At 40.5% G+C, this 25261-nt stretch overlaps 1 protein-coding gene across 1 annotated transcript; it reads left to right on the top strand.

Annotated features, from left to right (window-relative positions):
• Positions 1–300: 300 nt before the first annotated feature.
• Positions 301–18422, top strand: TRIB2 (tribbles pseudokinase 2). The gene is made up of 3 exons (XM_054383587.1): positions 301–619; positions 4555–4847; positions 17772–18422. Exons 1-3 carry the CDS (start codon positions 350–352, stop codon positions 18238–18240), a joined length of 1032 nt encoding a protein of 343 aa, XP_054239562.1. The 5' UTR covers positions 301–349; the 3' UTR covers positions 18241–18422.
• Positions 18423–25261: the final 6839 nt, after the last annotated feature.

Raw genomic sequence — 25261 nt, 5'->3', positions numbered from 1 at the left:
GCTCTCGCTGCGCGCCCCGTTGGAGTGGCGGCCGCCGAGGCCCGGCCGCGCCGCCCCGCAGCCGCGTCGTCGCCGCCGCCCCCACCCCGGCACCGGGCTCCGCTGCCCCGCCGCCGTCGCGCTCTTCCGCGCCTCTCCGCGCCCGGCCGCCGGCGGGAACAAAGGGGCGCGAGCTGAGCGCTCTTTCTCTGTGCCCAGGACGCGGCGCTGAGGCTGGTCGCCCGCCGCCGCCGCGCTCCCGCCCCCCCCCCCACCCCGCCACACAAAGACAGCCGCAGCCGGACGGGCGAGGGACCGCGCTCCACGCCAGGGCTCCGGTACAGCGTCTCGGCTGGTCTTCTCCATACTCATGAACATACAAAGGTCAACCCCTATCACGATAGCACGATATGGGAGACCGCGGAATAAAACCCAGGATTTTGAGGAGCTCTCGTCCATACGGTCCATCGAGCCAAGCCAGAGTTTTAGCCCGAATCTAGGCTCGCCGAGCCCACCGGAGACCCCGAACTTGTCGCATTGCGTTTCTTGCATCGGGAAATACTTATTGTTGGAGCCTCTCGAGGGAGACCACGTTTTCCGAGCCGTACATCTGCACAGTGGCGAGGAGCTGGTTTGCAAGGTAATACCTCTCCTCCTTGTTCTCCCCCTGGGTTACGCTGCTGGCGCGGTGGGTTCCCGTGTCATGCAGGAGGGCCGAACACGGTCCTGTAGCTCAATTATTAAACAGTTCAGAAACAAAAGGCAAGAAGACAGGATTAAAGGCACATACTGTAACTTTTCCCTCTCTCTAGACAATGGCCACGTTATAGTGGTGGCCCGGAGCCAGTCCTGCTTCTTACCCGGGGGATATTGTTCTGGAAAGAACCGTTCTTTAAGTAGGTCTTAACGTGAGTTCAGATCAGGAGAAATCCTCATCTTTCCCACTCTCACTTTTCAAAATGGAGTAGGGAATCCCCAGTTAATTTTAAGGTGTTGGAACCTACTGGCTTCCTCGATTTTTCCTGTCCCTCTTTCTGAGAGCTGGGGCACGGAAGAGGATGGAGAAGCTGGAGGGGGAGATTGCCATTATCTTTGTTTTAAAACGGTTATAAAAAATATATTGAATTAATCAGCCTGTGCTCCCTCACTGTGGAGGTTGTTTGCAAACAGCATCCTCCCCCGTTACACAACTGATCAAGAATAAAACCTGCACACCTACGGTTTTTAGAAGAGCAGACAAAATAGCTATCCCACTCTTTGTAGCCAGCCTGCTTTTCTCTGCCTCCTCCCAGTTTGCTTCTACTAATCAAAGGTGAGCTGTGGGAAAAAGAAACCCACATGCGTACACTTCTGTGAAGGGATGTTTCTCTCTTTTCCGGCTGAGGGAATATTTTCCTTTGTTCCAAAATTGCGATTCTCATTGTTTGTGGTGACCCAGACAGACGCACGCCCAGCAAACTGAGGCATTGCCCCTTAGTAGTTTTTATAACTACGTATCCAATTGAAAGCTTGGAACACATGCTGCAGTATTTGTATTGTTCCCAAAAATATACAGTTGAGCCATTTGGCTGTTTTGAGCAAATCTGTGATGTCAAACTAACTGCAAAAGTAATACAACCTATCTGTATTCCAGGGATCAATGGTAGTATTGCTGACTGTTTCATGTTTTCTCACACTTGATTTGTAAGAAGTTATAGACTAGGTTATAGCAGAGAAGTGAAAATAATTATTACTGCTGTTTGCTATTTGTAAAAATGGGAATTCAGAGGGTAATTTCAATATGCTTACAGATTGAGTTGTAAGACCTGATGTTAAGAAGCAATTTACAGCTGTGTGATTATTTTGGGGGGGGCGGGAAAGGGCCCTTGACTTTGCAAAGGACTGATACTGCATGCTGAATCGACTGCTTTGTTTCTAAACTGAAACAGAACCTGAGAATTTCTAGACTGAAAGCCCTGCTTGATGTAGTAATACAGTGGTGCACTCTAGGACATCGGCATCTTTTCCTGAAATGAACAGATCCCACAAAGCTGCTGCTCTGCATGAAACTATAGGTGAACTTACATAGCAAGTAGTGAAGCAGGGTTTCTGCTCTTCTTTTGTTTCGTGTTTGGTTTGCAGGATTAAGGCACTGTTTTGATAACTGTATGAACATCAGAACTGCAGTTCGCAGAATGGACTTTTTCTTTCCTCCTTCCATTTAAGTTGTATGGTTTTGAGCTGATCCTGACATTTGAATAACATCATTTTTTCCATATGTGTGAGGCACTACTTCTAGATCCAAAAATATGATCTTAGCCTGAATTACTAGCTTGTGAATACGGAGTTGTCAGTCCTGAACTCATCTTAATTTAGTGCGTGCTTTAAAATGTCTGCAGTATCATGACTACTATTCGTCAAGTAGCCTTCCGGCTGAGCGACCTGCTATCTGGTGTCTTACTGAAGATGCTCTTAGAGATTGCTTGCAGAAGCATTGGTTTGGATAACAGACACATACTGATGATTCTCAAGATTCATTTGGCTGCACCCACTGCCTGTACAGATGCTGTTATTTGCTTCAAGGCTCTGTGGCATCCAAACAATGGTAACTTCTCACTCGCAATTCCCAGCAAGAACTAAATCAAACTGCAGCTTATTGGACATTTGCTGAATTGAGGCCAGGGATCTTAAAGGCTGGGATACAAAGAAGCCCTTTATAAAAGGTATTCTAGACTGTAGCAGTATGATAGCACTTCTCATCTCTCCCTTTTCAAATACAGCACTGGTACATATCCAGACATACTTATTTACCATAGTCTGAGAAGCACAGTATGTAACTAATTTATATCAGGATAATTTTATTAGGAGAGAATTCTGAAAAGGATTTTTTTTTCACATGAAGATTTGAGCTATGTGAATGTTCCTGCTTAAATTTTATTTTCCAGCAGCCACTTGGTAGTAGAGCCATTCACTTACAGAGTAGTAGTTACGAGTTTTGAGATTCAAATGTCAATGAATTCTCCTCTGGAATGAATTACACACCAGGGATTTTAGCAACGCCCCCTCCCACCCGGGTTCTGCTTCCCTGGCTCACTGTGTCACCAGAATGCCTCAGTGCTAATCTACCCTCCATAAAATGTGTTGGATCTCTTTGGCAGCCTGCCATTAAGCTTGTTTTCACCTGTGCTGGAGTATGGCAACACAGGTATAGAGTGGGGGGGAGAAAGAGGTGTGTGAGGGGGGGGGTGTCCCTGTTTTTTGGCATTTGGGTCCTTTTCTGTAGAAGGAATTTGTCAGGATTGTGCTCTTAAGCATTAAATGACTCAGGTTTTGAAGCCTCAGGTAAATGTTGATTGAACCTCTCAGTTTTGAAAGCTTTTTAAAGCTTCAAAGAAAGCAGAGAGATTTGCTTTTTGGAGAAGATAAAATTTCCTACTATTGAAATAAAAAAAGAACAAAAAAACAAATTGCAATTTAAACCAGTCAGTTAGAGACTTACACAAGTTCTTCATTTTTATGTTCAGTTAGAATGAAACAATTACTGTAAGTTCTCTTTTCTAAAGTAACAAAGCACCCAAGGATAAGTTATATATTAATCGACTTTTTATGCTAGTGGAAATGCTAATTCCTTTCTTTGTAGTATATCTGGACCAGGTGTAATTAAAAATAAAAATCACTCCTATTAATGCTTTGCTCGTATCTTACCACACTGACTTCTGTTATTTTCAGTGAAGTATTTTTCTTGTAATGTGGGCATTTCTCAATTAACTCAAATACTGATTCATTCGTCATCACTAGATTATAGTAACTTTTATATTTGGGTTTCCCAGCAGCCTTTTTAATTCTTAGAGCTCATACATAAGATCAGTGATAACATAGTTACTGGTAAAGGGACACTTCTAATGGGGCACTCAATTGAAATGCAAAGTTTAGGGTGGTTTTTGTCTATCCTTTGCCTTTTGAAGGATGTTTGTCTACACTCCAACAGTTTCCTGGGTTGTCCTTCTGATGTTATAAACAGCCATTGTAAAACTGAGACTTTGAAAGTGAAAGTGACTTTGCTGTTTGTCAGGGATTAGAGAGGCAGGAAGTAAATATGAATAGCACTAGATGATATTTTAAACTTGAAAATTCTTAAAGCATTAATGGGTTAAGAAAATTAGAGAAGCATGTGGATCAGGGTAGATTTAATATGACAGCTTCTCTCAATACAAAGCTATTGGCCATGTTCTCTGTGAGATTATTTGGATGGAAAACAGAAGATAAACATGTTTCCTTTGAAGTAATACTCCTGTATGTTGCTGATCTTCAGAGCTTAATTTTAAATGTGACCAGCTCTTAGCAAAAGAAACTGTTCTTGCTACAAGTTTAAGACTAGCCTTTCCTGTCAAGGTTACCTGTATGTTCTGCGTGGGGTTGTGTAGTCTGTTTTGTCTTGTCCTCAGTGCCCTGAGCTTGTGACATCCTGTTTACATCAATGCAGCTTCGGCAGCAGCATAAATTGTACTTAGATGGATCTGCTAAGAGAATTAGATGTACTGTAACTTCAGTGTCCTTCATATGGCTAACCTTGGCTTTACTTTGTTGTTCCTACAGGTGTTTGATATTGGCTGCTACCAGGAGTTATTAGCACCATGTTTTTGTCTGCCTGCACATAAAAATATCAACCAAATTACTGAAATAATTCTTGGTGAGACAAAAGCGTATGTGTTTTTTGAAAGGAGCTATGGGGACATGCATTCATTTGTTCGTACCTGCAAGAAGCTTAAAGAAGAGGAGGCAGCCAAACTCTTCTATCAAATAGCTTCTGCTGTTGCACACTGCCATGATGGTGGACTGGTACTGCGAGATCTCAAGCTGCGAAAGTTTATTTTCAAAGATGAAGAAAGGTAAGAGTCTCCCTTACTTTATAAGCGGGGGTCCCTGAGGTCAGCTGTTCAGAATTACAGGATGCTGTGCCCTTTGTCACCATACCATTCATTTGTAGTACACAAGCTGTAACGCGTTTTCTTCTGAAACCTGATCATGGGATGGATGTGCCACTTTCCCTTCTTGCTTAGGCTTTGGAATAAAGTAAGTATAGAGTACTGTTTGTGTCCGTGCCTGGCCCCTGCATCTCCGGCTGGAGGAGCACCCTCATTCCACAGGAGATGTCATCTCCTGGAGGAAGGCTCTGCTGAGATGTCTGGTGTAAGAGCTCAGCTGTCATAAATACTACTAGTGTTAGAAGAAAGGAGAAAAAGATCCAGTGTGTTAAAGAGGGAAATGGCTCATTTCAGTGAGGAGACATCAAGAGGAAGAACAGCCAAGTGGTTAATGCTGATATAGGTTGGAGGGAAAGGGCCACCAGTGCTTTGAAGGACTGGTCTGATGACAGCTTCTTGTTTTGTGTGCTGTGAGAGTCTGGAAGCTGCTTCTGGGAGCATTATGTGGTCACTAATTGTACTAAGACAGAAAACTGCCTTGCTGTGTGGGTGCCCGTTTTTAATATCTGAGCTGTTGTGGTATTTGGGCAACGACTTTTTTTGTTTTTAGCATCTCCTCTCAATGACTGGGTGGAAGACTGTGGGGAGACAGGAAAGGAAAGAATGCTGAATACTTTGGGTATAATGTTTGAAGTACTATTTCTGATACTGAGCTACAGCCATACTGTTGTACCTGTGGAAATTTCATATCTCTTTCCTTGTGGTTGCCAGTTTTCATTATGTTACGTCATGTATTCACTTGCAACTTTGACATAAGGCACCAGAATAGTCATCACTGCTAGTGTAATATCAGGCTTTCACTGAGGGATTAAAATGAAGAAGAATAATTAGAAAAAAGAGATAAATAGGGGCAGAGCTTGCCTATGTGCATCTTCATTTCATGGTAGAAGATGGGAAGATGGTTTTCCTTTGTAGTTAAATCCTACAAATTGTCCAAAAGCTTGTCCAAACTGTTTCAGAGTGAAATGGATGTTCTGGAGAGTTTTGTTAAAAATAACCAGTGCATATCAATTCCGTTTGGGGCTGTTTGGGGAAGTTTGAGAATTATAAAAAAACTAGTACACAATTCAGTCAGGAAAGAGAAGTTCCCAGCCTATCTTGTTTTGGAAAATAAACTTCTTTTAGTGTCTTTACGAAATAAAAAAGACAAGATTTATTTTCACTCCTTAGTTCAGGCAGCTCTCTGCAAAGCAAATAGATCTCCTTTATTTTTTTCTGCTGCAGTGCCAATATGTATTATTACCCTTTCCTCTTCTTCAAATAACAAAGTCTGAAATTAAACTAGATTAATAACCATTCAGAGAGGTACAAAGCCAATAGATGTAAATTGCACTTTCACAACTCTCACTCTAAGTGTAATGATTAAACACCATTATAGCCCCTATGAAACAGATAAGGAAACTTCTACAGAATGGTCAGGGGAGAGATTGTTTTCTATTGTAGTTGATAATGTCCTAATGTTAAAATAGATTTTTTTTTTCTGTGGATATATGTAAACTCTTGTGGTTTTGTAGGAAATACAGAACTTGGAAAAACTGCTCCAAGTGAGGGCAGCGTGAGGTCAGAGCAGTGTAGTGGGAGCAGACGTGGGCCCATGCTGCATACTTTTGAACTCTTATCCTGCTGCTTACTAGGAACTGAATGCAACGTGAGGCACAGGGCCAAATCCTTTAGCCACCCACTAAGAATGGTGTGTACTATAATAGTGTTTGCTTTTATGAATGTTTTTAACGTAACTGTCATCTGCAAAATCACACACTCACTTTTGAACAGTGTCTTCCAATTATACAATAATCCAATTTAAAGGTCAGATAGGACTTCCTGGTTATTTTTAAGATAATCGTAATGCAGTTTTCTTCTAAATACAATGTTGATTTGTAAGTGGAGGGGGTACTGTGATCCTTTCTCTGCTAAATAAACAGAGATGAAATAATGTGAGATAGAAATAGAAGCAAACAGCAACTGTCTTTTTCTGATCATCAGACTGTAATCGCTCATCACTTTTAATCTGCTGCTATATTTAGGCCAAAAAGCCTTCCTGGACCATCCAGGTTCACAGAGGTGTTTGTGTATTGCTTGCACCCTCTGTGCTCATGTTTCCTGGAGGCTGCTAATGCTGATGAGGATGCTGGGCAGCCTACCTTTCAGAAGCTGCCTTTGGCAGCAAAGCCTGAAAAATGTATGCTGCGTGATCTATTGCTCTTTCATACCGGTAATGAACCAAGGAGGAAGAAAAGAAGTGAAAATTATGTGTGAACTCTGCTGCTGTGTGTTGCCTGTTCTTAAATGGAGCTCTTCCTTAGTAGTCCTTTTCCTAACTATTTTTTCAGGTCTGATTTTCTGCAGTTCACCATTAGTGCCTACAGCTTTAAAACTTTCTCCTCTTGAAGATTCTCACAGCTTTTATTTTGGTAGAAGAAAAGATGGGAAATCCAGCATGCAGGCAACGCATGAATGGAAAACTCACTTCTTATTTATTTATTTATTATTGATCAGGTACTTGTCTATGCTTAGTTGAGAACTGACAGACTGGAGGAGCCTGAGAGAATATGAACAATATATGGAATAAGCTCCACTTATTTTAAAAAAGAAAATCAATTAAAACATTTCTTAGTACATTGTCCTTCCATTGAGTCTAATGATATCCCAGAACTTCAATATCAGAGCTCCTGGAGTTTTGTAGATGGATACATTCCACAATGAAACTCTTTCTATGCCATTCCCATTATCAAAATTACAGCTGGAATTTGCAAAGATTCAGGCTCCTGATCTAATAGCATCTTTGCTTCTTCTGATGTCACTGCTAAGAATGTTTGTTATTTGGCTGTTGTAAATTGCAGTGCCTTGGGATGCCTGTAATGAGCCAGGAGGTAAGAAGGTAATGTGGGAGGTGAGCATTTTGTAGAGGTCATAATCTTACTAGTGCCATTTTCTTGATGTGCTAAATCAAAGGTGTAGCCTATGTGGGTGTGTTAACTTCTTACTACCACGTGTATGAATAGATCAGTACTTAAAATGAAATCCAACATTCCACAGTGTGGAAACAAAACTATTTTGTTCGTGTTTTAAGGTACTTTACCTATAGCTTCTTTTAATCCTGAACTGCAAACATTTTGAATATATGGTGAATTAGTGTCATGAAAGTTATGTGTGCTGTTGCCAAGCACCTTATGTCTTTTATCTTTTTGTTTCGCATAAAGGGAGGTTGGGAAGTTTTGCTTTTTGTGGGGAGGCATGTCTGTGACTCCATTTGTAAACTATAGGTGAAGTGGCCAGTCTTGTATTAAAATTTCAGAGTTAAGCTCCTTAAAAATTCAGCTGATCTTGATGAAGCAGAATTTCTAAGACATTACAGCATGACTGGAAGTGTTTTGTAAGATGGGGTTAGCAAGCAGCAACACATTTATTAAATGAAGGCAGTGATTTCAAGAGCACCGAACATATGAAAAACACTGACTTGCCATGCTGGGTATTACTGGACTTTCTAAAGTACCTTTAATATTCTTGAATACTTTAGAAATTGAGACCTTAACCTTCTAAATAAATGTCAGTAATGTTTTCTTGCCCTGGATTTTTAAGCCAGGTCAGTGTCGATGTTGTGGGGCTCCTGCTCTTTATTTTTGCTGTGTTCATGTCCTCTATTCACAGTTTTCCTTATACAGCCTGTCCTGATACTAGGGCCTTGGGCAGAGTGACTGTACCCTTCTAGCTGTTGTCCCATATTGATGTTGCAAGTGTGCAGGGTTTTTTGGGTTGTTCTAAGAAAAGCACTACACACATTATGTAGCTAATAAAACTGTTCATCAGTCTGATATATAGCAGATGCTCTGAGAAAGAGCCACCTCAAAGATCTCAGAATTAAATCAAACATTTCTGTGTTGGTTGTTACAGTGATTTTCTTCATATAAGAACGTTTCTGCTGTCAGGGAATTATTAATTTCTTCAGTGCATTTTTAAGCCTTTAATTATATTAAAATATTAGCTGTCGTAATATTTGAAGCTTAAAGACCTTGTGCATTTATCACACTCATTGAAGGGAGCATGAAAATATTTTCAGTATTTAGATACTGTAATTTTCCTGTATTCTTTGAATAAATATGAGGCAGGTGGGATTCAATAAAAAATAAATAGAATTTGACACTTCTTGTTCTGTGCCATGGGAATGCAGCCAGCGCAGTACACTCTTCAGAAAGCCTGTGTTAGCATAATATACTTATTTGATGCTCTTAGAATGGTTTAGTTTCCTTTTTTTTTTCCTCTAGAATTTCTCATGTTTAAGTGGATAGTGCTTGGTGGTGACCTAGTTGTGTTGTTTGCAATCCTAGTGATACAAACCTGATCCCACAATAAAAACCAGAATGTGTATATTGACCTTTCATCAAGTAGATCTTTCATTTTCTTGTAGAAAGTAGTAAGTTTCCTCCCCAGCGTTTGTCAAATTGTAATGGGAGCAGCTGCTTTTTCTCCATGGTGTTGGAATTCAGTGTTTTACTTACAAATTGTTAGAGAACAGGTAAGTTAATGCTTTCCCTAAGTCCTAGAGAGTCCTAAAGTAGAGTTAAACAAAATAGGAGTGCTCTTTAAATACAAGACCGTTTAGGTGTAAAACCAGTCTTCATCTGTTTTGTCAGTTAAGTATTTCACATTTCCCTGGATGGAGCCACAAGTCTAAAGAGCATGATTTCTTCAGTAGTGGAGAATCATAGGTCAAATTTCAACTCAGAAATTATGATTTTTTGAATATATGGAGGTAGGCGAATTGCTTCACAGGCAGCAAATTTCTGCTGTCAAATTTAGAGTTGAGGATGAAACAGTTGCACAACTGTTTTCCACAAAAAAAGTTCGTGCTGCCTTTTGTTTTCATGTGGTTTGGTTACTAAGCCTCTGTTTTCTCCCAGTATTTCTGGGAGCAGTGCACTTTGTATTTGTTGGGTATGCTGTACCCTTCCTGGTGGGGTGTGGGAGACTATCTGCAGATGTCAGACATTATACTAGGCCTGTGAAGTTCATAAATCTCCTCCTGAGGGCATGGAGGTTAAATGCTGTGCCTAAGGTCATAAATGAAAGCAAAAGCTGGGGGAAAGTTGGCTGCTGGGTGGCCCTGGGATGAGAGATTGAGCTTCAGTGGGCCTTGAGTCAGCTCAGTGAGACCATGAGATGTGAGAGCCTTTCCTGCAGGGCCCAGCTCTGGAATTTGCAGAAAGTTTTACCATTGGACTGCCCTGTCTCAGGTATTTGGCCTATAGTTGGACCTGTATCTTTTCTTTACTCTCTTTTCAGATGTTTTCCCTTTGCAGCCTCATCTATTAGATCAGCTGGAGGATAGTGTTGAGGAGCAGTTCCATGCCATGCTTGGAGCAGGAAGGAGAAGCCTGTGTGTGGCCTTTCCAGCAATGCTGTCTGACTTTGTGAGGGGTGCCTCTGGCTGAGCTCTGTATTATGTATTGGCTGTAAGGTCAGGCATGATTGGTATGGTTGGGTCATGAGATGCCCATCATGGGATCGAACTCTCCAATGTTAGGTGCTTTACAGTCCCTGGAAGTAGGTGTCTCTTGAGACATCTTGCATTGAAAGTTCAATAGCTGCTTGTTTTGAAGACTTGGAAACATCCATCCATAGACTCAGTGCCAAAATACTCTGTGTTGATTTTTGAGTGGAGACTGTGCACTTCTTTGTACATCTGTACTGGAGGTGAGAAGGGGTGGCAGAGACCCCAGCTAGCTGCAACTGAAGTGAACTAGAATGGTGAAAATCTTCTGTCTTCTAGTTGTCTTTATTATCACAGCGTGATTACCTCTGGCTTGGGAGGGGAAAGGAAAAGCAAAGATTGTAAACAAGAGCCAACTGGAGGTGTATTTAGTCTTAACATCTGCTTTTTGGTAGATGTATATTGCTTACAGACAGGTTTACAAACATCTAAGCAAAAGGTTTCCAGTGGGGTTGTGAAATAATGGCACTGCTTTGTTAGAGGTGCTGGGCACACACTGCAGGCTCTCAGTCTAAGGCTTTCTTTTCTAATGTGCAGTTGTATTTAACAAAATAAAATTTTAATCTTTTTTGGAGCTTCACCATGCATCATATTACAGAAACTAGAGAAAATGGTGAACACAGCCTACAATCAACAACAGAACTTTTTAAAACACTGACCTTCAATGTAATCTAAAAACATAAAAGTGAGATGAAGTAGCTGCCAGATGCTTATCAAGTAATGGACTCCTCGAAGTACTGTAACCAAGCTCCTCTGTGGAAGGGTCTGGATTTGATTTTAAAGCCCATGCACAGGTTGCTACCTACCTATTTACTTTTTGAGAAACCTTGTCTCCTTAGGCAGTAAGGGTGTGGAATAAACTAAGTATATGGCATATGGGATGGGCTGGTCCCAGCAGTCCTATTTTAATGTTGTGAAGCTGAGGTCGTTGGAGCCCCAGCCTTTCTTGAAGGTGTTCAAGGGGGTGGTTTCAAAACATTTTGCAAGTGGAATTCTGTAGGAAAAAAAGCCAGCCTAAAACAAGATAAAAGCCCTAAATTGCTGCATGTCAGGAAGGGGTGTGGGGCAGGGCTGAGCATGCTGGGAGCATCCCTTCAGAGGAAGGGTGTGGGATAGGTAATTTTTAGAGGCTTCCTCATTCCACGGAAGTACAAGTGAGGGAATCTTCCCTTAGGAACAAGGTTCATCCTGTAAACCTGTGCTGCCTCCAAGTCCCAGTTGTCTTCCGAAACATACCCTTGAGCCTGTTTCATTATGCAAGAGATGATTTGTCTGACAGCCTTTGTGCAGGTTTTTGTTTGTTTGTTTGTTTTCTGCCTGAAGTTGAGTAGGATGTTGTGTGGTGAACTTCCAGGCTGTGTGCTGTTATGTACTGCAAGGGATCATAGGGTGAAAGGAGCAGGATTTAAATTCCCCTCTGATCCCATGTGCCTTGCTGCCCCTTGAAGGAGATTGGGTAGTTCTGAGTTCAGAGTCTTTGCATCAAGCTGCAAATCATCTGCGCAGGGCTTCGTTGGCAGCTTTCCCCATCTCACTGTCTTGGCGATGATAGCCTACTTTTGCATTATTTAGGAGTGATTCCCTTAGTTAAAAAAATCAATTAACAAAAGATAACTGTTTTCAAAGTGGGGCTTCCCCTTTATTTTTTTTCTCTCGTTGTGACTATAATGGCATGATTGCATTCATGATCATCTCATCTTTGTGATGGGGTACTAGCAACTGACCTTGATTAAATGACCTGTAAATTATTGGCCACAAAGGAGCAATCCCAGATCTACTGGGCAGTTGATGGCTTGAGTGCCTCTACCTAGGGAAAGGCTTTCCTGGCCTCAGTCAGAGTAATGTTGAAATATGAGATAGCACTGCTTGGGTGCCTTTTTTTTTTTATGGGTAGATGGGAATATTGTGATGCACCTCTTCCTCTTAGAAGTTGCCAGTTTATATTTACCTGAAGTCATATTAATAAAATTGCAATTCATGTAGCAATGATGGTGGTTTTCTGATCTCTTGAGGCATGAGGCTACTATATAGAATCTGTAAATCTGGATCATTGGATTCTGACTCTGCCTGAATAGCAAATGAATAGTGTACCTGTAGTGTCTGTAGCAGGATGTCTTCCATATTCACTCCAAGCAGCTCATCTGGCTGTTACCTGAGTGATGATGCTTACTAAAATTGTAACTCTGATTGCATTTAGTGTTTCCAAAATGATAATGGTGGCTCAGATATAGTTCAGGTGTTAACTTCTCATACACATTACTTCAGGGACAGTTTAAAAGCAACTGCTTTCATTGGTTCAGGCATGGACTCCCTTACTACTGACTGTTTAATCACTGCAGTGGAGATACTTTCCTTTGAAATACTCAGACTTTCAGTCATTGCTTCTGCTTTAAATGTTCCAGTTTTTGTGTATTGTTTTTTCTTTTCGTTTATTTTTTTTTCTCTCATGCTGTATGATCTTAGAGCCCTCTGAATAATTCCATGGATTTTTAGTATGGAAATGGTTTGCTCTTGGAGAGCAAGTGTGGCTGCTGGGTTCTCGCAGCCCTGGCTTCAGTGTCAAAAGGCAGGATAGCAATTTGCCAGTAGCCCCTAAGTTTTACAGGAAGGAATAATGCAAATCACTCCAAAAAAACTGTGGGATGTGCAACAAAGCTGCCTGCCAGAGACAAGTGCTTACTCAGGAGGGTGCTAACTCAGGAGCTTGCATTGAAGAATTTTCTGGAAGATGCCTAATTGATTAGGTTTTGTTACATTACTGAAGAGTAAAGTCTGAATACAGTCAAGTAATGAATGGCATATTGATAAGAAATTCAGAGTGGTATTGTTTTTCATGGGTTTCCCTGACGGTTTCTATGGGGACAAAGACGCATTTCCCGTCTGAGTGCTGCTGCTGCCCTCTGATTGCACTTCTGTGGTTTCATTCACCAGTAATGGGAAAGCATTCATAGGCAGAATAGCTTCCCCTTTTTAAATAGCCATGATTCAGGGTTGTATTTTTTTTTAATGCATTAGACTAATGCAGTGTTTTATCAATGATCTGATAGATGTATAATGCTCTTTTTCCAAGTGCTTATTCAGGGTCTGCATTAAAACTTGAAATTATGTACTGTAATTACGTAAGCCTTAACAAAAGTCTTTGTTGTCCTACAGTGTGTGTACAAAGTGATTCTCATCCGGTGTTGGCAGTAGCTTACGTTTGAACTTTAGGGATTAATTTTGTTGCAACCATTTGAATGGTTGAACTTGAATACTGATGCTTTTGAAAAACTTTTTTTTTTCTTCTTGTGGGGCTCTTTCAGTTGACTGATGTGAGTTAATTATTTAGAGAATGAGAGTTCTTTTTGAAACACGACTTTTTTAAAATTTAAAAAAGAATTATTTTTGTTCTTTTTTTGTCTTTCATGCTGTGAGGTACTTCCAAGCTGATTGCGATTTCACATCTCAGTGTTTGGTTTCAAGTCTGTCCCTTGCCTGCCAAGTGTTGAATTTAGGGTTGTCTGGTTACTCTGCAGTTGGATGCATTCCCCACTCTTTGCTGTGGAGGTTCTGTGTTCTCAGAAACTACTTGCAATTTTGAGGGTCTGTTTGTTGTTGTTGGCTTTTATTCTTTTTTCCTGGATAGTTGATTTCAGTGCTTCCTTTGAGAGCATGTGGGGGAGAGAGAGAGATTGCTTCTCATCCATCGTGTCTCTGCATTTCTGTATATTTAGACTCCCTTCTTTCCTGTTCCCCCCTGGCTTGCAGAAAATAGAGCTTGAAATAGAGAGAAGGGAAGACAAGCCAGAGCTGAAAGCTGTTTCTTGCAGAGGTGGGGTACTTTGTGCTGGGAAATAGCAGCTCCTGAGCCAGGCTGCTCCTTTCTGACTGCCTGTAAAATGTGAAATGACTATAAAAAAGGGGAGTGAGATTTGCTATTCACACCTGTGTATTAGCTGTAGTAAGACTACAGACTGAAGAATGCAAAGTCATCCATCACTGGTGAAAACAAGCTGGAGTGGGTCTCTCCAGCCCCAGATTCTGGCTCACAGTGAGGGGTGCCAGCAGAGCCAGGCCAGGGCCCTTGGCAGTAAAAGCTTGTGTGTGCTTCTGTGCACCAGCTGTGCCAAGCAGGTGAGCTGCTGTGCCAGAAAGCCCTTCCATTACTCTTGCAGTCTCCTTGCTGCAAGGATGGCAAACCTGTGTTGTCACCTTCTGTACAGACACTCAACCTTAAAAATGAAGACAGGAGCACCTTGAGTTGCTTCTGGTGGTAATTGGGAAAGGGAAGAGGGTCACACTCACTGATGCTGTGTATGTGCTGAAGAGATGCAGCTCCTGCAGTTGATGAGGGTGATGTGTGCCTGTGCAGCATGGCTTATCCAGTGCCATACGTGTGCTGCTCCTTGTTGCAGAGGAGCCATTTCATCATTTGTATCTTGCACACAAGAGTGTTACTGGTTGAGGGTTTGGGGGCTGACAATGAAGGAGGAGGACTGAAGATTGTGTTTTTGTTTAATTTCAAACCTTTTGTTTTCTCAAAGCCTCTCAGCTCAGCAGGATGAAAAACCTGGTTTAAGCATTTACTTCGTTTGGCTGTGGCTTATGGTGGAGCAGGCAGATAAGGGCCAGCTGTTGTTCCATTTGCTTGCTTAAACAAAACCTGCTGTAGCCTCTGGAGGACTGCAGGCTGTAGCACCTTGCGAGACAAGCAAGTCAGGGATAAAACTTCCTGTTTTATTATCAAGAAATTGTTTCTTGTGTTGGAAAAGAAGATTAATTTTTTGACACACCTTGCAGTCTGCTCTGCATGATTTTGTATCACATCCATTGTAGGAAACAAAAGATTAGGGAATTCCAGTAATTTTCTGTAAAATAAAAGCTGCTTGTTGAACTGTGGGGGTTTGATTGTTTTTTTATTTTTTTAAAATTCTGTGGCAACCATCAGAAATGTAAAGTAGGATGGGAGAGTAAAGAGCCTTTCCCTGTGCTGTTGATGCTGAGATGGCAGGAGAGTGTGTGTGTGTGGGGTGAATTCCCTCCTGTAAGTTATTTTTATAAATAGCATGTTCTGCCCCACTCCCTCTGTGTGTGTGTATGTTCTGCTCCTGTTAGTTAGCAGGAGTGAGTCGATGCTTTCCTGTCTGGCAGTTCAGTGACTTAATGCATGTTTGAGTAGCTGGCCTTACCATTTTATTGTGACACGTGTTTTTCTATGGAAAAACTGAGGTGGGCAATGCAAATGGAACCATAGCTCATGTCCCTGCCTCCCCTTTCATTTCCTCCTCTCTGTTCTCTGCCTTCCTTAGCATGCTTATTCTCTGGGCATTTTATCTCACTGCTCTTCCTGTGCTGTGCAGGTGAAGGAATGTGTCAAAGCTGAGCATTATCAAAGGTCTCTTCTTTAGTCAGTCTCCTGTTTTGAACCCTCTGAGCTGTGTACAGAGGGAAATTGCTGTGGTCCTGATAATTACAGTTGCTTTGCCTTGCAGCCAGTTTCCTTTGTGAGGTATTACTGCTGTAAAGTGTTTTTGAGTGCCATTGAAGGAGTTGTCCATTGCCAGGAGAAGAGCAGCTCTTAGGCTGGCAATGAGTAATTAGTCAGGAAGCAGGTGTTGAACAAACCCCATCAGTATCCACACTGGAAGAGAAAACACTGGCCTGTTTAAGGTGAGCAGTAGCAGCCTTGGCACATTGTGCTTGGGAGCTAGGTATTCTGAATTCCATATTTATGACTTCCTGATTCAAGGCACATTGCCAAAGGGGCCTTCATCTCTCCTAGTAGGCGTTTCTGGCTGCTGAAAAGGTCCAAGTGTCATTACGAGAATTAATTGGAGAGTCATCTCTGAAGTACTCCACGGAGTAAAATGCTCTTCTGTTGGTTCAAAGAAGATAGTGCTGAGCTGCCTTGGAACCAAGTATAAGCCGAAACTGGTCCAGCTGTCCTTTGCAACTCAAGTCCAAGCAATGGGCTTCAGTAAACATTTAAAGGAACAGGGTTCTCCTTGTCTGTTTTAAGGCCTCTAAATTACGTGCTTTAGTCAAGAGGTGCGAGTTCTGCTTTCTGGGATGAACTTCAGTCCCTTCTGGTGAATCTCTGTTATGGAAATGCGGCCATGACATTTGTGGCTGAGAGTGATCATATAGGCCCATGAGGTTGATGGACAAAGACAGTAATACCCAAATTGAATTATCCCAAGACATTGAAAAGGAAGCCTGCACTACTGCTAGGTGACTCTTTTGTCCAGATGTACTGGACAATTCCTGTTGTGTTGTCATGATTTTGCTCCCAATACCAACCCTTGCTGGGAAATAGTCTAAAGAGTAGTTGGTAATTCTTTTGGGTGTCTTCAACTTGGACGGATTTTTAAGTATAGCTATAGTATAGTATAGCTATAGTATTTTTAAGTATAGCTATAGCTATTTCACTGCTAGCAGTGAAAATTATAAAAGGAAGGGAAGGTTATGTTCATCTAATGCTGTGAAAAGCAACTCAGCATTTTTTTTTTCCTCCCTAATCCTATGTGATATTCATTAGGGAAGAAAATTTTCTTGCAGAGATAATTACTGCAGCACAATGAGAAGTTCAGCGCTTTGCAGGCAGGAAGAGTTTGCAATCTAGATAAAGTATCCCTGTCATCTCTCTGCAAGCTGTTTTCTAGCCTCTCTGTTCATTCCAACATGAGGAGCTCCTCTGGTTCGGCTGAGTGGATAAGCTTGCAGTTTCTTGGCAGTGTTCAGCTCACCTAATTTCCCTTTGCCCAAAGGTCTGTTTGAGAAGACTGAAATCTGTTAAAATTGCTATTCCTTAATGCCTGGGATAAAGAAAAAATGTTGGTTGGAGGGAATCCATTTAGAGTCAGAGCGACCATTTTATTCCTGTTGAACCTTGTGTGAGTATCTGCTTACTGGTGCGAAGGCATCAAAATAACTTTCAGTTAAGGCTAGGCTGGGCATGAGGTACAGTAGAGTGCAGCCAGCACAGAAAAATTTTTAAGATGTGTGTCTCCTTTTGGAAATCATGTCTATGAAAAATTCACCAAGCACATGAATATGGCATTTATTAGTAAGGTCTTGAAAAGATAAAAACGATTTTGTTGGACATAACTGTATTTGAAATCTTACAGGTCTGTGTGTGGCAATATCCCCTGTATGCCTCTGATATCTCTAACTGGTATAGAAGAGACAGTATCAATTATCTATAACAAGTCCTATGAGTGGGATTTTAAGCTAATGCAATTCTGTAGTTGTTGAGCCATGCAGAGCATTACTATTACAACCATGTAATTGTTAACAGTTAGGAATCTGAGTTTTGATGTTTGCTTAATTTGATGGTTTTGTTGTTGTTGTTTTTTCCACAGGACTAGAGTGAAATTGGAAAGCTTAGAAGATGCATATATTTTAAGAGGAAATGATGACTCTCTTTCTGATAAACATGGATGCCCAGCTTATGTGAGTCCAGAGATCTTGAACACAAATGGCAGCTACTCTGGCAAAGCAGCGGACGTATGGAGTCTAGGTGTCATGCTTTATACCATGCTAGTTGGACGCTATCCTTTCCATGACATTGAGCCTAGTTCCCTCTTCAGCAAGATTCGTCGTGGGCAGTTTAACATTCCAGAAACTCTATCCCCCAAGGCAAAATGCCTCATACGTAGCATACTGCGTCGGGAGCCATCGGAAAGGCTGACTTCACAGGAAATTCTGGACCATCCATGGTTTTCTACAGATTTTAATGTATCGAATTCAGGATATGGTGCTAAGGAAGTATCAGATCAGCTGGTGCCTGATGTCAACATGGAAGAAGACTTGGACCCATTCTTTAACTGAGCACAAAGACTGGTGTTCAGAAGGTACACAACCTGGAGCTGGACACATGAAGGAGCCCTTCCTGACCGTGTTAAATCACATCCTGCATCAGCCTAGCTTGGTAGCAAAAGACACTCAAGAGGTCCTCAGATTGAGAAGGAACCTCCACAAGGAGCTAATATAACAAATGTAGCATGGGGACAGATTGGGGGGGCGGGGGAGCTTGCTATCAGGTTAGATTGATTTGGAGGAGAAAAGGCAGCATGGAGCAATTGTAGCTTCTCACCTTTTTGGAGCCAAGGAGACTGCACATGCCAATTCTGGTGCAGCTGTATCACTCCTGTTTCTGTTCCATTTAAAATAGTGGTAACTCACAACAAATAGAAACTTTTTTGCCTCAGCTTACATCTTGGCATCGCACTGTTAGATATTTAACTTCAGCCATTATTCAGGGAAAGTACAATTGGCTAACTTTTTTGTTTTAATTGGATATCTAATCATTAACGGGATTAACACAGAAAAAATTAGGTGCACAAAGACGGACATGAAAAGTGGGTGCTAAAAACAAACAAAATTTCAATTCATGTCTCTTGATAGCTATTTTCAACTCATTTCTTCTAAATAAACTACTTAATATTCTTGTCAGGAAATGACATTTTAATGCTTTGTTCCCTTAAGGGGAAGTAACTGTCATTTAACAAGCTGTTCTGTTTTGTGTCAAATGGTTTGTTGCAGGAAGCTATTACAACTCAAACTTCCAGATGCATTACTGCTATAATAGGGGAAAAAAGGAAGAAAACTATGATTTTTTTTTCTTTAATTTTTTTTTCTTTTTAAGATACAAGATACTGGCTTCCATAACTGCCATGCTGCACATATAAGACTAGAGAGGGCAGAAAGCCCTTAATCATGTCGTTATCTGAGAACTGATACCTTCTTTAGCTGACTGGCCCACATGTAAATAGAGGGCTCTTTTATTATTGAAGAAGAGTATTGTGAGTTGGCTTTTATTTTTTTCTTTGAATTTCTCTCAACTTGGGAAAAGAATTGTTTGGGTTTGATTTTTTTTGTTTGTTTTGTTTGGGGTTTTTGTTTGGGTTTTGTTGTTTGTTTTTTTCTTTTTTTTTTTTTTCTGTTTATGTCCAGAATAAGAAATAAGAGGGTATTAATAAGCTGAACATTTATATTACAGATATTCCTCTTGAAACATACACAGTAATATGCACCTTTTGTATTGTCAAGACTTATTCTATTTATTGAAGAAAATGTCACAGTAGTGATGTATTAAGCCAGTACTTCAATTACGGGTTGACTTGGGATGACATGTTACATGCTGTAGTTAACACACTTCTTTTCTGTTCAGGTATTTCTGTCCCTAAATAACTTTTTATTTAGCTTCTTTTTTCTAGATAGCTTTATTTGATTTAGACTGGCAAATGTTTTTATTACTGCTTTTATATTGCTGTATGATATTGAAATCTCTTGGCATAAATATTTGTGTTTCCAGTACCTCAGTTGTTCTGATATTACTGCCTGTATACGTTTTGTGAAGTGGTCATGTTTTTTGGGTAGGTACATGTGGACTCTGTAGTATGTAAATGTTACTTGAATTTGTGCTTAATTATAGTATGTGGCATGTGCGTACAGCTACTTGGCATTTGACGTATGGATGCTATTTGCCTGCCTTGCAGGAAAGTTATGGTCCCACTCTCAAGAGGATGTTTCACAGTTCTTTATCAAGAGACAAAGCTGGCTGCAGCTGACCTGCCTTGGTTCTATTTTGGTAAATAAGAATATAAAGGAGTAATGTTTTTACACTCTGAAGATGGTGCTGTGTCAAGAAGGACTTTTTTTTTTTTTTATTTTATAAGTACCTTATAGGAGGAAAGATTGGTGATGTGCATGGTGGGGTTTTACTGCCTCTGGTGCTTTGTCATGTATTTGGTTTAATGTTTTTTGTCCTAATCTCTTCAATAAATAAAATCGTGCATATTTAACTAAACTTCAGTGGTGAACAATGTTCTTACTAAATGGCAGAGGCTCTGCAGGAGTTTGCTCCTTTTGGATCTTTTTGGTGGTATGTTTTGTGCTGCTAACAAGCTCTTGACAGACCTATGAGCTGAGAAAACTTAGCACTTATATTTACCAGGTAACACTGTAAACCTTTCCATCAAAAGTTATGCTGTTTTCAATGAACGGACCAGGCTTTTGTTTGTTTTCCTGTGGCTTGTCCCTACCACTTATCAAGCTCATTTACCTTTTTCAAGGAGGGTATTGAAATGTTCTCAAAATTATGTCGTTTTGGTGATGGGAGGCTCTCTGGCTGATGAAGAGAGCTACCAAAATGAAGCAGGCTGGCATTTGTACTTTCCCTAAGTCCTAGAGAAATGTATGTCTTGCCTTTGTATCTCTGTAAAGACTAGATCTGAAATAGTACCTCCTAATTTTTACTGTCTTTTATTTAAGGCCAAATTCTGTTTCTGTCACTTAGATGGTAATTAATAGATGCAGATAGTGAGATCAAGTAGAAGTCCATGTTGAGCATGTAAGGTGCTTTGTGAACATGGTGCAGGACAGATGAATCCTGGGCCATTAAGACAGTTTGACCTGGGCTTTAATTTGAACCAGGATGTCTGTTTGCAGCATTTCTATGATTTGAAAAACCTATAGGAGGCTGATGCTCACCCCTAAAGAAACCCCCTAGACCCAAGCCTCTCCACTTCAAAATAGTAAGTCTTGTACCCAAACTAGTAGCACAGGGATTACTGTCAGGCTGGCTACTGTGCTACATGATTTCATCCGCGGTAATTCCTGGCACGTGTTGAATATTTTGATTGGTGGGTTGAGAATTAGAACTGTTGCTTATAGCACCAAAAATAAAAGTTACTAATGTGCAGAAACACTCAAAAAATCGGTTTCTAAATGATCTGTATGCCTGCAGCCAAAGTTTAAATTACTTAAAACTCTTTCAAATCAACCTCCCACAATAAATGTGCTTAAAGAAAAAACAAAACAAAACAAAAAAAACCACCAACAACCACACAAAATAACCCCAAAAAACAGATTGTAATCAGTCATAGAGAGAAGGGGAGGGGGGGGAAGAGCTGAGGATTTCCTTTTCCCCCACTAAAACTTATGTGAATGGCTTCTGTTCTGTTTGGGTGGAAGTAGTCAGGCCTTATTTTACAGCAACCTGCACGCTTGCTTTTTCACTGCCAGTAATTACATAAAAAATGTGGCTGACTAATGATTGCTCGTTTCCAGTAAATTTTTTGTTCAAAGAAAAAGCTTTCTTGGTGCCGCTGTGGAGGAATCCTTTGGCAGCTGAAGTCAGCTTTATAAAATCCTGAAGGGATGCCTTGTTTTCAGAGTTTCCATGTCCCTAAAGTGAAATTTGAGAGGGGGATCTGTGGTGCAAACAGCTGATTTCTGGTTCTCTTCATTCCTTCATAGATGCTATTAGTGGAGTATGGGTATAGCACTACTTGCTGCAGAACTGCCTCAACAGCTTTGTTAGTCCTCTCAACTTTGGGTAGCAACTGCAAAAGAATAAAGGATTTTGCTGAGCAGAGGCTGTTGGATGGTCTTAACTGCTTCCCCATGCTGGGGAAAGGGATGATCTCACAACTATGCAGAGTGAAAAGCATGTCTACAAACAAAACCATTTCACAGAACATGACCCTGTGGCAGCCTGAAGGCCCCCCCTATATAAAATTACTTTAAAAAAAAAAGAAAAATTTCATTACTTATCACATTTAATTTTGTCACTGCAGCACTGATGGCAAACTATGCTCTTCTTCAGGACAGCATAAACAAGTGACAGTTATTCCTTTGATGCCATGATGTCATATAATCTGATCCCTTAGCCTTACTGAGGTGTGCATGTGGTATGGGGATAAACAAGGCAATTAAAAATGTACTCCCTTAGAGATTAAATAACCTTGTTAAACCTGTGTTTCCAAAAAGGAAAAAGAAGGAAAAAAAAAGAAAAAAAAAAAACCAACCAAGCTATTAAGACCCCAAACCACACTTTCCTGGCAGTCAATGGGGAAGAGTATGAAATGTGATGCCAAGTAAAAATTATTGGGAAGGGGAGAAATAAACTCATCCTGAAATGATTATGTTGAAACTTGGAAATGTTACGAGTGAGCTCTGTGACTAATAACATAATGAATACCAAAAGAATTAGTAATGATCACTTCTCTATTCTTAAGGTTTTGTCAAAGGTTTCTATGAAAATCTTGCTAATTTAATAAGTGACAGTATAACTAACAACTTAACTAGCTTGTAACATTCCTATTCTTTCAGTAGAAGCAAATGTTGAAAATCAATAACATGATGAGACAAATTGGAATCAAAGTGTAAGTAAAGCAGGGTATAAATGACCTGTAATATGGTATAATTCCATGAAAGACAAGTGAGGAAAATTTATTCAAAAAAGGAAAAAAAAAATCAAGCCAGTTCTGGGAGTGATTTGGTTTTCCCACTGTTCTTGATAATTGCATTCTTGGTACCAGCTTCCATGCCTCCATTTCTGGTGTTTTTGGGGGTGGTTTTTTGTGTGTTTTTGTTTTGTTTTGTTTTTTTAACATCTGAATTACCCAGTTTAGGCTATTTGCTTGAAATTTTCTTCCAACTGAGATACATCCCCAGAAGCCTCTATACGAGTTTGAAACTCTAGGCTGTATTGGGCTTGGAAAGGTTTAAGTAGGATCAGTGAGTGTATGTAAATGTGAGGAAAAAGCATTTACAGTGATGGTAATGTAAATCCTGAGAAATTCATTTAATATTGCTTGTGCTGATGTAAACGAGCAGAATCCATTTCTTAAGGGCATAGATGAGCCTGACATGTGCTGAGAGGTGTCATTTATTCTAGTTATTATTCAATTTAAATTCGTTTAGACTCACAAAAAAATGGTTTAGTACAGGAGTGGATCACGTTGTTCTGGCTCTCCTGCCTCCTTTGCACAACATCTAATACCTGCAAGGGTAAAATAAAATAATCTTGGTGTGGCAGCTTGTGGAAAGTAATAGGTTAGCTCCTGCGTTTATTTCTGCTCAAGAGATTAAAGCATGGTTGCAAAGTCAATGCTGACATCATTCCAAGCACTCAAAAAGCTGACGTCAGTTATGCAGTATATTGCAAGGTGTTCATCTGATTAGGTTAGCAAAATGCATACTGCAAAAGCAGCACACAAAGAAGGAAATGGTGTGTTTGTCCACTCACCCTCTTGACATCAGAGTCAGTCCTGGAAAAAACTGACACTTTGTCATTGATAAGACCTCTGTAAAAAGCTGTAGAACTACCGTTGGGCCTGACTTTCCCCTGTCTTAATCTCTAAACATCAGTGTTAAGCATATGGTTTGTTTGAGGTGGGTGTTGGGCAGCCCTTCCTTGCAGGGAAGTTCAGGTCTGAACTCTTGGCTTCCACAAAGCCAATCAGAGTGGACAAGTCAAAAAAAGGTGTTTTAACAGGGCAGTGCAAATACTAATGTTTTCTGCATGCTCGTGTAAGTATGTGTAATTGGTCAATGAGGAAGGTGGGAGAGTTGCTACAAGCCATCAAGTAGCATGACACGAGGTGCTGCCCCTGCCTGTGCTCCCTGCCTGCTGCCCTGTTCTGCTGCCATGCCTGGAGCATGCAGGCAGCACCAGCTGCTACCATGGGAAGTCTGAGTTATGCTGTCCCGCTTGAAGAGCATCAACAGGAAACAGGTAGCTGCCTCTCTTTGGTTGTGACCAAATGTACCCTTAAAAACAGACACTTCTACATGTAACTGTGAGTGCCTACAATAAGAGGACACCTAGGACGCTGTGGTCTATAGGTCAAGCTAAATTCTTCAAGGTATGGGACAGAGGTGGGTAAGTGATTTTTGTTCAGACAGACGTGACTCAAGAATCCACGCATGTTGTTCTATACAAAGATCTTTTATGTGTACACTTATCTTCTATGTTTAACCTTAAAAAGACAATTTCAGTGTTTGCTCATAGTACCTGGCTTGGATATTTGTGTGTACTCGTTGCTCCATGAGGACCACTGGTTCCAACCAGTGATCACTTGTTTGGTGCAATCCAGTCTTTATTTCAGTTTTCTTTTTTTTCTTCCAAGTTAGTTCATTGTTTCTCTTGCAACAGTTTATAGTTTAAATTTAATCTAATTCAGGCACCGGAAGTAATGATAAAATTCAGGCATGTGTTTTAGTCAGAAGTAGAATATCATGGGTCGAAATAAAAGTTCGATTCCATGCAGTTATGGCTTAAATTTTAAAAGCTTGGTATTAACCTTCAAGAAGAGGAAATTTCATGCTTACTAGTCACTAACAGACATTTCATTACATCATATTTTATTGCATTCTACTCCCTCCTATGTGTAAGCACCATAACTGCAGATTATCTGTAATTTCTAAATACTTGTACTTGCTAGTTAGGCATTTTAGTTTTCACTTTAGCAAGAAATGTGCCTGATCCACGTGAACAGTCTTTAAAGCAGCTATAAAACAGAGGTACCTGTGGGTAAAAATTGTAGCTCTTCTGGGAACCAAGTTTCTGACAGGGCTCCAGCTGCATTAGAGTAAAAGAACTTTGCTACATGCAAACTTTTTATTAGAAGAAACGTTGCTTCAAAAATTATATAACATACTTACTTTCCTTGGTAACTCAGATCAAGACCAATCAAATCATCATGCTCAAGATGGGTAAGTATATGCATATTTTACTGGTTGTTACTTTTTATGAACTCTTATGAACTTTTATGCATTCAGTCAAAGGAGCGTATCTTGAAAGAGCACTAGAGTGATTGCAACACAGATTTTATGGCAGAGAAAGAAAAAGCATCATTTTTTTTTCTTTTTAATTTTTTTTTCTTTTCAGCATGATGAGAAATGTCAGCAAATCTGTTTTTGTGGTACTGTGTGCAATATCAAGTCTTTGCTCTGAGAAGCTGCTAACATGAGTAACCAGTGATCTCATGTAACCTCAGGATAGCAGCAAGTTTTGTCAGAAAGTTAACAATGTATTGTCTTTAATTTAAAAAAGGATCTT

The sequence above is a fragment of the Indicator indicator genome, chromosome 9 (assembly GCF_027791375.1).
Source record: "Indicator indicator isolate 239-I01 chromosome 9, UM_Iind_1.1, whole genome shotgun sequence".
NCBI lineage: Eukaryota > Metazoa > Chordata > Aves > Piciformes > Indicatoridae > Indicator > Indicator indicator.
The sequence above is the reverse complement of the archived record's forward strand: the minus strand, read 5'-3'. Positions and strand labels throughout refer to the sequence as shown.